General features: G+C 41.1%; 1 protein-coding gene across 4 annotated transcripts in view; it reads right to left on the bottom strand.

Annotated features, from left to right (window-relative positions):
* LOC148337905 (uncharacterized) overlaps positions 1 to 19101 on the bottom strand; it is a 52335-nt gene that overhangs the window by 16912 nt on the left and 16322 nt on the right. For 3 of the 4 annotated variants that reach the window (XM_088292497.1, XM_088292495.1, XM_088292498.1), the window contains 3 exons: positions 6711 to 6890; positions 5686 to 5775; positions 768 to 968 (listed from right to left, as the gene is read on the bottom strand). In XM_088292497.1, coding sequence (XP_088148623.1) covers positions 768 to 968; positions 5686 to 5775; positions 6711 to 6890 — 471 coding nt within the window. The remainder of the gene's footprint in view (positions 1 to 767; positions 969 to 5685; positions 5776 to 6710; positions 6891 to 19101) is intronic. The other variant, XM_088292496.1, reaches the window with a different exon arrangement.

Raw genomic sequence — 19101 nt, 5'->3', positions numbered from 1 at the left:
TTCAAAACATTTCCTTAGTGTTTTTATAAAACGTCTGTCGAAGGCAAGGAATTGTACCTGAAACATCCAGTGGAGTCATTCAAATGAAGTGAATATATTTTAGATTTCAGTGTTAAAAGTGTTCTTTATACAGTATAACATGTTTGCCATGCATTGACATATAAAACAAGTAGAATACACATTTCCAAGTGGCCTTGTGGAATATAATCAACCAACAATGGACATTTGTCATACGTTTCAATATTCATGTACATCTTGCTGTCAGCGTATAAATACTAACAGATTAAAAATAAGGAATAAAATTATGTTCGGTCTATTTAAAAGAGATATATTATTGTCTCAAGTGTGGGTGGTGAGGTTTTGAGGGCGGGCCGGACCAGCTGCTCCAGCAATGGGAATCTGCTGAAATGCGCGATGGCCGCCACTTCCCTTGCATAATTTTTGCAACCACAATTTGAAACAGTTCCCAGGTGTCTTGATAAAATTTTGGTGACATGTCTGTGGCTTTTATCAAATTAGGGCGGCAGTAGCTCATCTGTAACTGTGGGGCAGAACTACAGAATGGCTTGCTGACAGATACGTTTTCTGAAATGGGCAGGTAACGCAAGATTTACCTGATTACTTTATTCACCTCAGTAAACCAACATTAAAATGTTTATTTCCATAATTTGTCCCTTTAATAGCTATATGTAAGAGCTGGCTAACAGCTAACAATGATATATAATAACTACTCAATACTTATTAGCACGTTTATATGCATTTTGTACCTCACAAATGTCCTTGAGGTGTTTGATGTAGTGTCTCTCCGTGCTCATGATCTCGTTGATGACGTTAGCTCTCATCTGGTCACGGTTCTGGAGAGGCGAGCCCAGACACAAACAATCGTTGGCTGAGTCCAGGTGACCATTTTGAACCTCGCTTGTCCCTTCGGCTGGTTCCCCTCCTCCATCCTCTTGATTCACCCACAACTAAGGACAAATATATTTACACGCACAAACAAAGAAACAAACAAAAGTGATGATTTGGTAAGTTGTGTTAGCAACATTTTATGAACAGGTTATAACAAACAAATCAAACTACAGACCTTTAATCCAATATTAAATGTGACATACTCCCACATATACACACACCTACATCAGACACAGATACTACGGCACACGTCATAGCTTTTCAAAGATGAATTCCCAGCGGCCCCTTTCACTTATGCACCCGTATACGGGGAGATAGACAAGATGTGACCACACCACTGTTGGACTGCCAGGTTTCCTGAGCAAAAAAGGCCATTGTAAATAATGTTTACAAATAAAAAAAAACATACTGCAATATCTATAACCTGCTCAAATCAGTAGAAAAAAATATCCCAGTACTGTTTTTAAAAAGAAGCACACTAGACCTGTTACTGTGGTTTGTTGAAACATGTTTGCTTCAATTGTAACATTTGGTTTTTGGAGTAGAATGCTATTAGCATGGCACTTCCTGACTATTGGACCACGTTTGTTTGCATCAGCATTCCAAATTTTTAAAATGTAAGGGTATCTCTTATTTTTAGTGAGATTTAGTTCTGGATTCTGTCTGCGCCAACTTATGTTGTCTTTTAGTGAAGCAATTCTTCTGTTCATTTAGATGTATACCTAAGCTTTTTTTTTTCTTGTTTCTTTATATACCAGCCGTATATAAAGGCAATAGGCCAAAATTAATCGGTATTAGAGCAGTTCACAAGTGGCAGTTGCAACTAAATTAAAAAGTGTTAAGTGATGCTGACTAGTACTGTGTTTCATTGTCCAGGATTTGAAACAAATGACTCAAACGCTTTAATAATGCTGTTTTGTCTTGCCAGTCTTGTCTTTTAATCCAATTTTGGTAACAACAAAGTAGTTCCACTTTTTTTTCTTTTTTTTTACCATCTTCAGTATTTTCCATGGTATAATGTAATGCTGTTGAACTTAACATAAATACAGAAGACAAAAAAACATTTCCACTTAATTATGAACGACCACCTGATTTTCATTTTTAGGGAACATTTCACAAGTAAAATTCAACTCACACTATTTTCCTCTCTAAAAACAGTGAGATATTCGAACAAATCTCTCACCATAGATTTTGGTCTATGGAACGAATTGACATCAGATCCACAGTAGCAATTTTGCGGGCTAAATCACTAACACACTTATGTCAGACTGATTTGTTCAAAAGTGATCAGTCGGAACGGCAACTCCGTCAGGCTGGCAGCATCCAAGTGTTCAGAGTCATTTACATCTACTGCCTTTAAAAAGTAATCCTACATCCCTTGCCAACCTAATTTAAGGCGTTTTAGCGCTCTAGCCGCTAGCGTGGCCAGCGCTAAACACTGGCAACATGCGGCATACAATACGGTGTCAGCGTAATTACCTTTTCTTTTTTTTTAAGCACCCTTAATTAACAATTGAACATTATTTCAGGACAATGTGTCGTTGACATCGGTAATAACACTTTGTGATGGCAGTATTAATAAACGCCCCAAACAGTCTGGAAGTTGAGTCAAGTCAGCATTACACCGCAACACACTGCCAGGAACAACTTCAAAATAAAGAATGAACAATTGTTGTGCAGTTAACTTAACTTCTTCCTAACAGAGTAAACGTCAACAATCGAAAATTGTTGAGAAGCACTGAAATAGACTTTACATTGGTCTCATAGACAATATTGGGATTGGCCAATATTTTGCATTTCATGCACATTTTGTGATCAGTTGTAATGTCTTAATTCGCCCATCCAAAAACGCCATTGATCGGACCCTCAAAATAAAACATTATAGCTCCATCTTACCACAAATGAATTTTGGCAGTCACTTATAGATTTTGACGTCACTTGTAAACGAGCAACTGTGTGCTCCTTGCGAGGGTCATTGTGTAAATCATCTAATCAATACCCGTGCTGCTTTCCTTTCTGGTACGATGGAGCAAATATAGCGTCGCAATCAAAGCATCAAAAGTGTATTATATAAGTTTGGAATCAGAGGCATTGACATTGACAGCTCAAAAAGTCCCACACCACTCCAATTAATCAATTGTTAACAGGCCATCTCATCACAGCAACTTCATTGTTGTCTTTCTGTTCTTTGTAAGTCACTAAATGTGATGACCTTGCATCACAACCCATTCAGTGCCTTCAAAGATACACCAAAGTCCCACGTCCATCAATATAGCATAAGACCAGTGTTGTTACTTCCAAAGTGTAATATATTTCAGAATTCTAGTTTGAAAGTAATAAGTTTCTTTATAATATTACCGCCGGTGTAGAGTTATAAATACCGTGTTTCTTGATGTTACTTTTTTTTCTTTTCAAATCTTGGATTATTGGTTTATTTATATTTTGACAGTTTAAAAGGAAAGTGCAAAAATTTGCTACCATAGCGGGTAGGATCGTTGACTCTTCAGTGTGGGGTATAATGTTAAATGTGATGACACTATGGTGGGTAATCACTGCCTTTAATAATATTTGTATCGATAACAAGATGCGTATTTAAAAATAAAAATAGCGGAACTGATTTTTTGTCCGAAAAATAAATAATCCCAGACTTTATACTATAAACAAAATGAACAGCATACTGTAATATACACATAGGATAGGATAAATTCATATTGGCAATATATGTTCCTATTACCTGTGGGTGGATGTGAATTTATGCAGTGAAGTGTAATCGACAATTGGTCAAACAATAGATGGATCGCTAGATAGATTGGACTGATTTGGATTTTGCTAGCTCACAGCCAATCAGAGTGATCCGCATTTTGCATACTGCGATTGCGATGGCCATACATTGAAATCAAAACAAAAAGACACAATGACTCGTACTTCTTCATAATTCCAAGCACTGCTTTTTCCTGAGCTTAGCTCCTGCTTGTACTGGTGTCTGGTCTGACCAACAATGAATTCTCAGCCATTCTAAGTGTTGTTAAAGGTATTATAATAATAAATGCATTCTTAAGAGTGAGGTGTGAAGCATGTACATTCAAATATAATATTGAACAACCAATGATAGGTAAGATTTTCTGCTAGTTGTTGATGATTGAAGAGCTTATCGGTGATGTGACTAATGTAAACAATCAAATAGATTGTTTTGTCTTCCACACAGCCACAATTATGACAGTAGCCATAATTAACAGAGACCGATCCGTCCAAAAGGATAAAATAACTTATGTTAGCAAGGTATATTAACATTAAGCTCACTGATTTGTGCTAGGTTAATTCGACCTTGCCTTGTGTCCTACGTGGCTTCATACTGGGCATCTTCGGTGGAGAGAAAGGTAACTTATGTAAAACGTATGCCACATTAAAGCCTGTTCACAGTTTTGCTTTTAAATTATTCTTATTTATTATTATTAGGTGCAAAATGCAAATTTTGACTTTCAAATTGCTATACAAATTCACTTATTTCAAGCCTTGATATAGTATTTCCCTGCATACATGTGGGTGACAGGTTACAAACTTTAATCATTCATGTTTTTTGGGGGGTGGGACGGAGTTGACTGGTTAGCACACAGGCCTCACAGTGCAGAGGTTGAGGGTTCGATTCTGGGTCCTTTGCAAATCTTTTCTAACCTAGATTCAATAAAATATGCTTGCTTAAATAAAATAACAATAAAACACCTGTTTGAAAAATCCACAAAGTTGAACAGGTTAATTGGAAACAGCTGAGTGTCATAATTGGGGATAAAAGGAGCATCCCCAAACGGTACAGTTGTCTACAAGCAAGGATGGAGCGACGTTCACCCCTTTGCAAACAAGTGCTTCAGCATGTAGTCCAACAGTTTAAGAATGTTTCTCACTGTACAATTGCAAGCAATTTAGAGACGTCATCTTCTGAGGTCCATAATCTCACTAAATTTGTAAAATCTCTTCACATAAGCGTCAAGGTTGAACATTGAATGTCCATGACCTTCAATCCCTCAGGCGGCATGCATTAAAAACAAGCACCATTTTGTAAAGAATATTGCCACATGGCCGCAAGACTACTTCAGAAAATTTGTGCCAGTTAACACAGTTTGTCACAGCTATTATTATTTTATTTATTTATTTTAACAGTGATGTGTTCACTCTCTATACCCACAGTAGATCTTTGCTTATTTACTCACAAGCACAACCCCAACATTCATACCCATAGCTTCACACACATAATATACAATCCTGCTAATAGAAAAGGCACAATGAGCGAGACTTTAAATGCCCAGCAGCCAACACCTGACGACACACACTTTTCCAATATAACACTGAAGAACTGACGGGTAGATTGCCAAACACAAGATGAGAAATGCAGCGCCACAGACAAGCAGAGTGACGGGTGGGAGAGCACTGAACTGCGAGACGAGAACCAGTAGCGCAGCCTTACAACTGAAAAATAGTCAGAGTCAACAGTAAATGAACTGTCCTGAAAAAAAGTTTAAAAAATAGGAACAGGCATGAATAGTTATATACATTTTAGATTCATAGGGCTAATCATTCAAACTGTCTAATATCTTAAATATTTTGTTTACAAATTTTGAAAAAAAAATCATGAACTTTACTTTTGACTCATCACTACCACCTAGTATCTATGACACCTGTCAAAGGGTGATTGGATGAGGTTAATGTTTGGTAATGTTGAGGGTGCGTTGCATGGTGGCTTGGACAGGCTAGATGGTTGGATGAGGTCGGATAAAAACGCACCTTTGACGTGGTGTTTTGGAACCGTGGAGTTGCTATGGGGTTGATATAGAAAACCTGTTTTGTTTGGGGCTGAGGAGGGTGGGGTTCCACCTTGGAGAGAGAGAATGACACAACAGAAAGATACTTTTTGGTTGACAGTCCTGCCCTCTTGGGAGTGACAATGGAAGGGTGGACAGGTGGGAATGGCAATGAGGGGTGTCTGGAGGTGGCGGAGGCGCTGGGCTGTGAACCTCCACCTACAAGAATGCTAAATCTTCCTTCAATGAGACCTCAAATAAATAATACACAGTAGCGTCATCGGACATCAGTTTAAACAAGAGTTGGCTTGGTTCTGCTTAGATGTGAATAATTACATAATCACAACTCAGCTAAAAAAACAAACAAAACAAAACTGTATAGACCAGCATGTTTTTGTTCTGTTTCCGTGCTGGTCTGGCTGGTGCACAAGCAAAACAAAACGGCCAAGATTCAAACAGGCAATCCTTCGATCACTGGGTAACCCGCTCTATGAAGTAAGCCACAGCCGCCCAGCAGGGCCAGCTAGAAGCTGGTCAGCAGCTGGAGTCTTGCTGATGTCACCAGCTACCAGCGCAACAACACCATTCAGGTCTTGCTGGGTGGCTGTGGTTCAGTTGGAAGAGGGGATTGCATCGTGACCAAAGGTTCGGCTGTTTGAATTGTGGCTTGTGACACCGGCATAACCAGCTCCAAAACACAACAAAACCAATGATGGTCTATGCTTTTTTTCCTTCTTTTTAACAGCAAATGTAAAATGACAATATGGTGAGCATATTTTACAGAAAAAAAAAGGACAAAGGGACATCCTCAGCATTTATTTTTAGTGGGGCAATATGTATTATTCAAATAATTGATTGTTTACCATTGTGTCTACAATATGTGTGAAGAGTCAGCATACCAATGTTTGTTTGCATATGTTCATATGCCTCCAGTTGTGCGTGTGAGAGTGTGTGTGGGTGTATGTTGTGTCTGTAGTTGTGCGCCAGCTGCGGCTGCAACAGACTCACCCGCACAAAGCTGGCAGGGAACCATCCCTCCTCCTCATCAATCTGGCCCCACCACCAGTCCTTGTTGGAGGCATCCAGCACCTTTATGACGTCACCGGCCTTAAATGCCAACTCGCGGTCCGCCATGGTCACATGGTCCCATACCGCCTCAGCGTTGACGATTGACCCTCCACTTATCAACTGAAGAATAGGTGAGAATAGAGAATATATCTCAATCCACAGCTCAGCCTCCAACTGTGTTGACATCAATGATAATACATTGCAGAAATAACATGTTAAATATAATAAATTTAATCTGAACTCATTATAAACTCACATATAGATTGGGTATATTTTACCACAATGTGTCCCTCAATTATTTGCTCTATTATTCATCTTTTAAAAAAATATATAATTCGACATTGTATACGGGCTTAATTTATGATACTTTTTAAATCTCTTTTTAGGCTTGTAGAAGAAGAATTGCTCTCCGAATTGTGTTTCAGTTGAAAAAACTAAATAAAAGTGACAGCAATTGCTATACTTGAAACCACTCTGATTACTAATGGATGCAAAAACAAACTCTCAAAGCCCACTGGTAGCATTAAGGACTGCAAAGAGCATTACACAGTTGCTCACAAAAACCACAGCACAATATGACAAAGCGCACCAACACAAAAAAGGGCAAGACTAAAGACAGGAGAAACAACACAGTGTTCAGACATGCATCAGTCAGTAGGGGGGGATCATGGCCTGTGAGCTGATTGGCATTCTTTCAGGGCTACGAGCAGCTAAAAGTTGTCCTCATTAAAGGACAAGAGACAGTGACATTGTTAAGTGGGACCTAGATGTGAAATCATCCATTCAGTGTAAAAAAATGCCATCCATCACGCTGCTTTGCCACCTACAGACTAACATCACGTCCATATTAATGCTGTGCATGTTTCAATCTTTGGTATAGCTAGCTCCATATTATTGTTTGGCCGAATCTCCTCATCCAGTTCCAGATCATGCTCCAGCGCAGTTCTATCCAAGACACTCAAGCTCTGCTTTGGGACTAGGTATGGAGTTTACAAAGCCTAAACTATATAAACTATAAACTAAGTTTTGGGATTTTAAATGTGGTTCAATAACAGCTTCCATCTATGAAATAATAATAAAAAGAAGAAGAAAATAATCTGTTTTTATTGTGAACATTTTAATTTCTTGAGTGTGAATATGTTACATTTATTATTGCATTATTTTATTGAGTAGCCCAAACCAAATAAATAAATTTCATACAGGATGACAGATACTGTATGGGCCAGTCGGGTTTTGAACAAATAGGGAGAAATGCTCAAGCTTGAAAAACTGGCAGGACAGAAAACTGGATACAATTGGTAATAGTAATAGGGCACTGCGTAAAAACATGCAAAGCAGGATATTTCCCTTGAGCAATCCCCTTCTCCTACTTTTGTGTTGGCTCAATGTTACACATTGTAAAAGCTTCAATAATTTTAAAAATATCATCTAACCTAAAAAATTTCTGCCAGAAACTGTAATTAATAATTTCCTAACCCTGGGCCATGTTTGGCCACTGTCCGTGTTTGGCGCGCTGACTTATCTTGTAGACGCACACACTCAGTCAATAGCCTTCATCGTTCCTATGAAGGAATGCACATAAGGTTAGGGGTCCGTTAAAACTAAAAAAAGCCCCAAAATAAAGTTTTATGTAATGACTGCAAAGTGGATCTAGGGTAAGCTTGGAGATGACAACACAGGAATCTGTACATGTGACGACGAGCCAGCCTGCGCATACTAGTACTAAATTATTTATTTTATTTTCTCATCAACTTATGTAATATATCCTACTATCGCTATTTAGAACACATTGTATGTTTTTGTAGACTACACCGAGGAATGCTTGGCAAATGATGCTTAAACACTAAGTGCGGCTCACGGATTGGGATTTTTTAAGTTAACTACCACTGAACAAGTTTAAGCCCCCGTCACAGTACATCTAACTACAACGTCACTGGAGCAAAGCATCTTCCATTAAATTGTAGTTCTCAGGTTAAACTTGTCTCAGAGCACGATGAAGCATTTACAGATTACTTGGTTTAGCATAGCCCTGCTCCTTGCGTCTCTTATCAACACATAACGAAGCACTAAGCAGCAGTGTTGGGCAAGTTACTTCCAAAATTTCATATACAATACAATACAATTTTTTATAGCACATAGCAGATAGAGCTGTAACAATTCTATATAACTAGTTAATTGCTTTTGAAAGTAATAAGGTTTTGGACAATATCAACGTCTGTGTAGTGGAATCAGTTATGTATGTGTTGTTTTTTTAATCGCTGATGAATTGATTTAATAATGATTTTAGCCCAGCTATCTTCGGGCAGTAGGCGGGGGACACCCTGAACTGGTTGCCAGCCAATTGCAGGGCACACAGAGACGAACAACCATCCGCGCTCACACTCATACCTAGGGGCTAGGGGCAATTTAGAGTGTTCAATCGGCCTGCCAAGCATGTTTTTGGAATGTGGGAGGAAACCGGAGTACCCGGAGGAAACCCACGCAGGCACGGGGAGAACATGCAAACTCCACACAGGAAGGCCGGGGCCGGGATCGAACACACTCTTGATGCTGTCTCTCACTGTGAAGGCCATCGTGCTAACCAGTCGTCCACCGTGCCGCCCCATCTTTTAATCTTTTAACACAATTCAAAGTTGAGTTCATTGTTCTTCTATTACATGGAGACAAAGGTTTGAGGGGAATGAAATCATAAACAAGAGCATCAGACTTTTACTTGAGGCGTCATTGGCCTGCGGAGATCTTTCGCCATTTTGCTAGCTTACAGCCAATCAGAGTGATCACCACTTGTCATACTGCAATTGATGGTATATTCAGTCAAATCATATCTGAAAAGCACAAGACTTTGTCACGATTCTAAACGCTGCTTTTCACTTTTAGGTTTGTTCCTCCTTGTATTTTGAATATGTTTTGTATTTTATTTCAGGAATCCATGACAGCTGATTGGTCTCACGGACAATGACTTCTCAGCCACGGGAGATACTGATTATCGTGGAAAAAAATAAATAAAGTATTCCCAAGAGAGATTCTTTGAACTAAGTACACATCTCTGATGCAATGCTTCTTTAGGCAAAGAAGAAATGAATGGTGATTGTTTCAGTTAACAGTATATATTGCAAATGAACTAATGCACCACTTTCTCCTATAATTTTGGTGGTTAATTTTGTCTTGCGGTCCCAAAAATGTAATGTATTGCGAGACTCGATAACTGTAATACTATGATAAAAACATAATGAGTAACTCATTATATTACTTTATTGCCTAAATGTAATATATTACAGTAACATTTGTAATGGATGACCCCAATACAGAACTCAAAGCAGTTATCGAGTATGAGAATAAAGTGACATGATTATTGTGGGAAATGTGTACAAAAAACATAAAAAATAACAAAGGACAGGCGAGGCCAAACCCTGGCGTGTATGAAACGTAAGATCATAATTATTATGTCGAGATGGACGACTGGTTAGTACTCGGTCTCATAGTACAGAGGTTTGCGGTTCAAATCCGGTCTCGGGCCTTCCTGTGTGAAGCTTGCATGTTCTCCCCGTGCCTGTGTGGTTTTTCTCTGAGTACTCGGGTTTCCTCCCACATTCCAAAAACACGTATGGTATGATGGTTCAACACTCTAAATTGTCCCTTGGTGTGATTGTGATTGTGGCTGGTTGTCTGTGTGTGCCCATGATTGGCTGCCAACCAGTTCAGGGTGTGCACTGAAGTTTACTTTACTCAAAACTTATGCATACAATAAACAGTGAAATAAACAATGTATGATATATTACCAGTTTGTCGCTGGAACACACACAACAGAGCATGGATGAAAAAACTTAAATTCCTTTTCGGGATACATAATTAACCCCTGCAACATATTGGATTTCGAATGAAGTGTCCAGTGAGTAAAGTTGATCACATATTCGATAAACTTAGGCAACTTATCTGGAGAATCTGCCGAATTCTCCCTTGCATGTCATGCAAACGCACCCATTTGTGCATGCAGATTTGCGCTCAAAGATGTCACTGAGTAGGTTGATTACATCGGCAATCACACAGGGCTGTGAGCTGCTGCAACAATAGCTCCAGCCTATATCGCAAAGCTCTTCACTTCAGGAAGAGAGGAGGATTACTGCAAAAACATGTGTCACGCTGCCATGGAAACAGCACGGATGGAGGCTGCTCAAAAAGATTAAAAATCTTTGTTCATTCAGGATGAGAAATTGGATTTATATCATTCAGACTGAAATGATTACAATGCAGAAATACATCATGGCATGATCGACCTGACTGGGCCAGCACATACAGAACAGAGGTCAGCCTTGATGCTCCCTCATTAAAACTTATCAGGTTCACATCACTGCACGACACCATATTCTGCCCAATTCACCACAGTGCAGTTTCTATCAATCTACTGTAATATGGGCAGCAGACATCAGGAACAAGGGGGAGATAGTGATCAAAGTCACTATAGCGATAGTCCTTCTTATTCACTTCTCTCCTTTCCCTTTTCCCATCGCCTTAATGAGATCAGCACTCTTCAATATAGTGCGTTCATGTCTGAATAAATTAAAAGCATTATATAATCAATCTCAACAATCGCCACAGCCTTAGCAAAACTCAGACAGACAGTAGTTTGGTCAAACAATATCAGAAAGTTCTTCCAAATGCTCATGACCTCGCTGATCTGACAGCTGTCATGACCTATACAGTACGTCCAGTTGCACCATCATTAATCAGAAGCCAACTCAAAATGCAAGATATGTATTTAGGGCAAAGCAAATCAATGGAGAGGAAAGTCACTCAACGTGGACTCATGTGGCCACTTAAATTAACACTAAGAAATACAATGGCTAGAGTCTGTCTATGTTTGCATCACAAAGCATCAGCATTTGCTGCACTGGCAAGCCCACTGCATTCTTCCTCTATTTGTAGTTGTAGCATAGTTGCACTGAAATGCATTCCTAAGCAAATACATATGTCTCGACAAGCCTTACCATGTTCGTAGCATGTAACTGTAAGGAGAGAGTATGCATGGAGAAGTCCGGCTCATATGATCATGACTGATGATCCCTTCCAATAGAACTCAAATTTACGGTTGTTCACCAGAGAGGAGCCCAAAACTGTCGATTTCCAGGGTGCTATATTCGAGAAAGAGGTTTCTCTTTCTGATGCACAGAGTGAGTCTCGTGGTCCGTCCTCCCTGCGCCTGCCAACCTTGTTATGTAATACACATATACCCCGAGTCTGGGAGCCAATCAGAAATAGCTCTTCCTAAAATCAGTGAGAAATAGCAGCACCTCTCTCACACACATGGTTTTGTCACTCACGCGCGCGATACACACATTCACACTTTGCACATTTAACAGAACGCTGTAAGAAGGCACCTGCCCTGGAGGGATTACAAATGTGTGAATGCCTTCCGATTCAATAAAAGACTACAGAGTCGATACAAATAAGTTGTAATACATGCACAAAAACAAACCACTGCAGACATGGACTTGCTAACGTGAGAACACGTGCTGTGGTGCTCACTTTAAGATTGTGCCAGAGCCACTACAGTATAAATCGTGATGCTCTTCTTACGATTATGTGTGGCCACTGCATGGAAGTAAGCTCATGATTTGTTCTACAGTGAGGATATCTTCGGCCCGCATGTCATGACAAGTGCAAGAGTTACCTTCCATTGTAATACGAATGGATGCCAAGTATTTGTCTACACATGCAGTGAAACCTTTCCACCTTCACTAAACAAACATGTATTACTTAGCCTACAGTGTGAGAGAGCACTTCTATCTAAAAAAAAAAAGACAAAGCAAACTAGCCTGCCCACCGTCACTAATAATAGGAATGTCATGAACAACACTGAGATGGGCTTTTAGCATATCTATTTATAAAATTCATTAAACATTTATGACACCTGCCTCCCATCCTTTATTGGCTCATGCTACTGCATGCGGAAGAAATGAAACAGGCATTTTCACTCCAACATGTCTTTTCACTTGGCGGATTAAATCGGGGGGGCGTCAGAACCACATGCATTGTTGAAGTGTGAATATTCCAGGACTGAAAATGGGAGCAGAGTTTAACTGCATCTAAAAGAAAATGGGGGAAACCTAATGTGGAGCCCTCCTTTATTAGGCCTAGCCATGTCCACGACTGATTACTGTTCATGTACCGTGATCCTGCAGCGTCTGCAGCACACATCTCACTTGCAGGCTTATTTGCTAGGAATATCACGTTGTCCTCAGTAGGGAGATCACATTTTTTGCTGCCATGTAGAGAATAATAAACAATAAAAATCATGCAGCAGCACGATGAGGTTAAAAAAGATCACCCAATCTAAAAACATAGTGAGAGAATTAAATGACTCTCATGCTCATAAGCCATGGAATACAACATGGAGGAGAGAAAAGAGAGGAGGTCGACGAAAGGGACATGTTTAAATGCGGGGATAACGCGAGTGACCACAGAAAAAGGTTACAGCATCACAGGTCTAATGTGTCCGCACCACCACCAAACAACATAATCTATCACAAACGAACGGTGAGAGGACACAATACACAACGAAGGATCGGGGGGGAGGGGAGTTGGGGGATAACACAAATACATTATGTTGTACCAACGTCATTCATTTCAACGCGAAGCCGTGATGGAGCGCCGGGTGTCCCCGCTCTCAACCACCGCGCACCGCCTGTCTCTCCTCTCCTGTGTGACAGTGAGGTGCGCTGCGAAGCGGGCCCCGACCGCAGATCCATTAACGAGTACCGAGGATGAACATCAACAGCACGTTCACAAGCACCAGCAACGCGATCACCGTAAACACCGCGCAAGTCTGGACATCCAAGGCCATGGCGCAGCACTGCGGGCCGTGAGAGGCGTTCTCAGTCGGGCGGTATTCAGCCGTGAAGACCCCAGGCAAGCAAGTAATCCACCTTTACGGTTGGGTAAAACGTGGAAAAAAGATGCCGATACGCCTCCTCACACTGCGCCTTGTAATTCATAATGGCACAGGAAGGGATGCATCATCCTCACCATCATCATCGTCATCAGTCTGCACCGCGATTTCTCCCTGCTGGTCAACACCTGACGGTGTTTTGCTCTCGCCGACTAACGAGCGACTCTCCGGGCTGCAGATGAAAGCAGGCGGGGGAGAGGCGGTGAGCAGGCTGTTCGCAGCTGCAGAGCTGCCTTGCGGTGAGCGGGGACCAGGCAGAGAAGGGCTCAGCGTTGGAGAGGCGGTCCTGAATTAATACTCATCAGCCTCCACTGCTAGACTACCGGCATCAGACATCACACCAGGCGGGGAGGGGCACGGCCAGCCCCTCGCTGACTTCATTGACCACCAAGGCTGAAATCACAACCATCGTCCCTTCCAACAATACCATCGTACGTGCCGTGCACTGCGATGGAACATTTGGCATTCACACCTTACGGGAGGATTTCACGACAAAGGATACATCTTGTTTAAAGTGTTGAACACCTTGTAATTTGACATGATGTCAGCATTTTCTACCCTTGTGTCTGCAGCGAGTAAGGCCAATCGATCCGCTAGATATAGTTACTTTTCTCAGGGGGGAGACAAAAACAATCATTCGAAGCCGTAATTCTATGTGAGATCATTTTTTGCGCTACAATCAGATGCTAACACACGCCGACAGCCCAATCACACTTGTTTCGTGTCAATAGCCAAAATAATCAGAACAAGTGAAATAACTGGCATAAAAGATTTGTGGTTTGCAAATCACATGGAGAAATATTCGCCCCTTGCAAATCCCATATTTAAAGCTTCCCATAGGACTTTTTTTAAATTGTTATATACAATATCACTTATGAGCACAAATAATTTCTCTAAATAATAAACATATTAATACAATATTAGTGCAGTGATAACATTTGAATGTTAATCTCAAAATATCGGCTGCCTTGTACAAGGCTCCAAACAATGAGGCATTTCTGACATGTATGTACCGTATGTTTTGTATAGCACAGATTTCTGTGAGAGTTAGCGCCAGTGATGTATCCTGCTATTTCAATCAATGGTGATCTAATAAAGTAGAGCCTTATTTAGCCCATTGAATTATGGATTGAACATTGATTGATTTGGGGTAGTATTGTGTTGATTTTATTGCGCTACAGAGCGCTATAAAGGTATAATATCAAGTAGAATACCAAATTGAACAAAGTGGTGTTTGGCAAACAGTATATGGTTTTTAAATTACCAGAAATTTTGAAAATGTGAAGATTCCGCACAACAGCAATGCATCTACAGGCATATTTACAATGTATGGTTTTGTATGGTAGATACATTTGCATAAAAAGCCAGAACTGACGAGTTCACATCACAAGCTTAAGAATTTGCACTGTTGCGACGCCCACAGTGATTTAAACATAATTTTTTTTAAAATAATCACTTTGCAGATTTAATCAAACAGCTGCTGATAAAGAATATATGCACATTTAACAAATCAAAATCTTGGGTTTAGTTCCCCTTTTTCATTTTACCATACTTTACAGGTCCCGTTTCATGGAGGATGGCTTCAATCACGTAAGCTTACACACACTTAAAATTCTCACAGCCACACATATCTGCCACAGTGCTCTCTGGTCAGGGCGGCTGTGGAGTGTCACCATGCAAGTGGATTAAAAAAATAATAATAATCAAGTGTAGAACGGAGAACCTGGACAGTCCACCACAGAGTGTTTGCTGGGTGGCGGCAATGGAGGAGGGAAAAAAAAAGGAGGAAACATTTTTCTCCAGGGAGACCAGGATTTCATGCTGTCATGGCCACTTCAGAGTACACCGTGGCACAATTCTGCCGACGGCCCGCTGAGTTTCAACCACCAACACAAAGTTCAGACATGATGGCCACAAGCTTCCCGCATACCAGCAACTATGAATCAGATAAAAGGTGTTTTCCATACCAATTGAGGTGAACAGCGACCCAATAAAAGCAAATTGCCAACAATTTTCAACCCAAATTATATAACAAACCTGATAAAGGGACATAAAAAATAAATTAAACAAAAAAAACTTTAAATTGCAGCATATAAGAATATCTGAATAATGTGAATCATTTGGAAGCAGTGAAATCTAAAAACATCATTCAGACATGCAAGGTATTTTGCAAACAGTGCCACTAACCATGTGAAGACAGTTTGTTGTTGTTACGCAGAATGTCCCGTGACCCAAAACGAAAAACAGATTGGTGGTATTTCCTGTGTGTGCAACGGGTTGATGCCATGATGGTTTGAACCCGAACTTGCTAAAGTATTGTTTTCGTTATTGTGGGTGTCTTTAGACAAAACCTATATAGATTCCAATTATTTAATAAAACATATGGTACGATATATGTAAATATGAAAGAAGCCTAAATATCGTACATGGTCTTCTTTGGTAGCTCTTCAATTGTGTTGCCACAGTTATCTTGAAAATGTAATTTTGTTACTTTACTGATAACTATCCAAATAGTAACTTTACAGATTATTTGTTGTTAAAAGTAACTAAATGAGATGGCAATCCTGTTGGAGTCTTTGGAGCAAGTGCTGAAGAGCACTCCCCTTGGGGATGAGTTCTGCTGGGGGACTTAAATGCTCCTGTGGCCAATGACAGTGAGCCATAGAAGGAATGCCTTTGAGCATAAGGTCCAAATGTGCAAATTGGCACAGGGAGACCTTAGCTGGTAAGATGATCAACTTTGTAGTCATGTCAGCTGATTTGCGGCCGCATGTTTCGGACACTCAGGTGAAGAGAGGCGCGGAGATGTCAACTGATCACCACCTGGTGATATGTTGGCTCCGGTGGTGGAGGAGGAAGTTTTCTGGGAATGACTGGCAGCATATCCAGTCAGAAAGAGTGCCATTCCCACCTCAGTCAGAACTGTTATCGGCAGAGGCGGTGCACATTGAGTCAGATTGGACAATGTTCCAACCGGAGCTGCGGCGGTAAGGTGGTCGGTACCTGTAGTGGCAGTAATCCTCGCCCAGCAGAGAGAGATGCCATCAAGCTGAAGGAGGCCTCCTATTGGGCCTTTGTGGCCAGTGGAACTCCGGAGGCATCTGACAGCTGGCTGGCCATGCGGAATGCAGCAATTCCCGACGGCTTCAAGAAAATTCTTGCCCTCCATCCAGCGCCAGAGGAGAAAGCTGTGTACCATTAACAATGTGTATAATGCAGCTGACCTTGACTTTAGGCATTGTGAGTCGGTGGGGAGACCAACTAGATACTTTGAAGACCTCAATTCCACTGACGTGTCTTTTTTGAGGTAGCAGAATCTGATGACTTTGAGGTGTACTTTTCACACAGAGGTAGTCAAAAATTTCCTTTGTGGCAGCCCGGGGGTGGATTAGATCCACCCAGAGTTTCTAATGGATCTGGATGCTGTGGGGGTGTCCTGGTTCACACACCTCTACAACGCGTGGACATCGGGGCCACTGGATTGGCAGACCAGGGTGATGGTCCCCCTTTTTTTTTTTTTACGACAGCGAGATCATAATCCTCGCCCTCCCTGGTAAGGGCTATTCTGGGGTGCTAGAGATGAGGGTCCGTCAGGAAGTCAAATCTTATATTCAGGAGGAGGTCCTGGCCGTGGAACAGTAGACCAGTTCTATACCCTCAGCAGGGTCATTGAAGGTGCATGGGAGAGGCATTGAGGGGGTCAGTATTGCCTCAGTATGGCATCTCTGCTTTTTGCATATAAGCTGGTACGGTTGGCTTGTTCAAGATGTGATCACCAACTCGGTTCGCAACCTCGAGTAAAGCAGTTGAGATGAAAATCATCACCTCCAAATCTGAGTCCGAAAAGGGTGGAGTGCCCCCTCCAGATCGAGGATGAGATCTGCCCAAGTGAAGTTCAAGTATTCTGGGGTTGTGTTCACAAGTGAAGGCGGCTTCGATCAGGAGACTGACAGGCGGCTTGGCAGAGCATCTATTGTGACTGGGATTCTGTATCGGTCTGTCATGGTGAAGAAGAAAGTCGAAGTTCTCAATGTACCAGTCCTGACCTTACCGATGGTCACAAGCTGTGGGTCGTGACCGAAAGAATGAGATCCTGGATACAAGTGGCCGAAATGAATTTCCATCATATGGCGTCCGGGCTGTCCTCTGGAGATAAGGTGGGAAGCTCAGTCATCAGGGTGTTACTCCGAATCGAGCCGTCAGGAGATCATCTTTTGAGAGGAACCAGATGAGGTGGCTCGGGCATCTGGTTAGGATGAGGTGTTCTGCGTATGTGCCAGTGGCTGGAGGCCCAGGGATGTACCACAACACGCTGGAGAGACTATGTCTCCCAACTGGCCAGGGAATGCCTTGGGATCCCACCGGAGGATTTGGATGAAGTAGCTGGGGAGAGGGAAGTCTGGTGCTAAAGCTGCTGCTTAGGGAACCCGACCCTGGATAAGTGGTAGAAAATGGATGGATGGCTGAACGGATCATGAATACAACAGTGTTATTAATTGAATACAGTTTTGGGCTACTCTACTCACCTTTGTAAAGCGCATTAAAAGACAAATTTCAAAGTGCTACCCAACATGTCATGTCCAACACACCCTACTACTGCACTTTTAGTCAATGGTGTATTTATATTGACCAGTGCCATATTTTTTTTTATCATTACAGTTTTATCATTGCAGCATTTTTATTTATTTCCCTCTTCTCTGTACCATGGACAGACTTCCCTCTGTATTATGGACAGACGATAGGAGTGTTTCCTTGCACTGTATATGTTGAGGGATGTAAGTGTATAGACATGGGGAGAAGATTTGAAGTCCTGGTTAATCAAGTAACATTATACATACATACTCATGCATTTTCATATCAGGTGAGTCTTTAAAGAAGTTTACAATCCACTGTAACTTCTCCAAATCAATAGCGATAGTAGCGGATATTTTGATTATGAGCATGATTATTAGGTATTGTCCTAATATTTCTGTTTTCATTGTTGTGAAGATAATGATGGGTGCGCACTGTGATTATAAATAATTTCCTAGGCTGCGTTTGGTTCAGTTCAGTCGCCACATTCCCAAACCAGTTATCAAATCAACCACCCAACACATCTTCACAAAGCGCTTTGGCTTTGGATCAAAGATCTAAGAATATTTTTGAAAGAATAACACCAAAAGGAGTGCGCCAGTATTTTTAAAGCCATAAATAATTTCCAGGGCACTTTCTGCACATACATTCAGATAAAAGCAAAGGCTCATGAAAGTGAGGCTTTCAGTGAATTGAAAAGAGCTGTACGAAGCATCACAGCTAAGATATGACAACCCATCTCAAACAAGATCCCGCTCTGTGCTTGCATATGTATGTGTGTGAAAGGCAGAGGGAGCATATTACATAAGTGTG

The sequence above is a fragment of the Idiotropiscis lumnitzeri genome, chromosome 4 (assembly GCF_059441095.1).
Source record: "Idiotropiscis lumnitzeri isolate Australia: NSW breed Sydney's pygmy pipehorse chromosome 4, RoL_Ilum_1.0, whole genome shotgun sequence".
In the NCBI taxonomy this organism is placed as follows: Eukaryota; Metazoa; Chordata; class Actinopteri; order Syngnathiformes; family Syngnathidae; genus Idiotropiscis; species Idiotropiscis lumnitzeri.
Note: the sequence above shows the minus strand (reverse complement) of the source record. Positions and strands in the feature narration are given on the sequence as shown.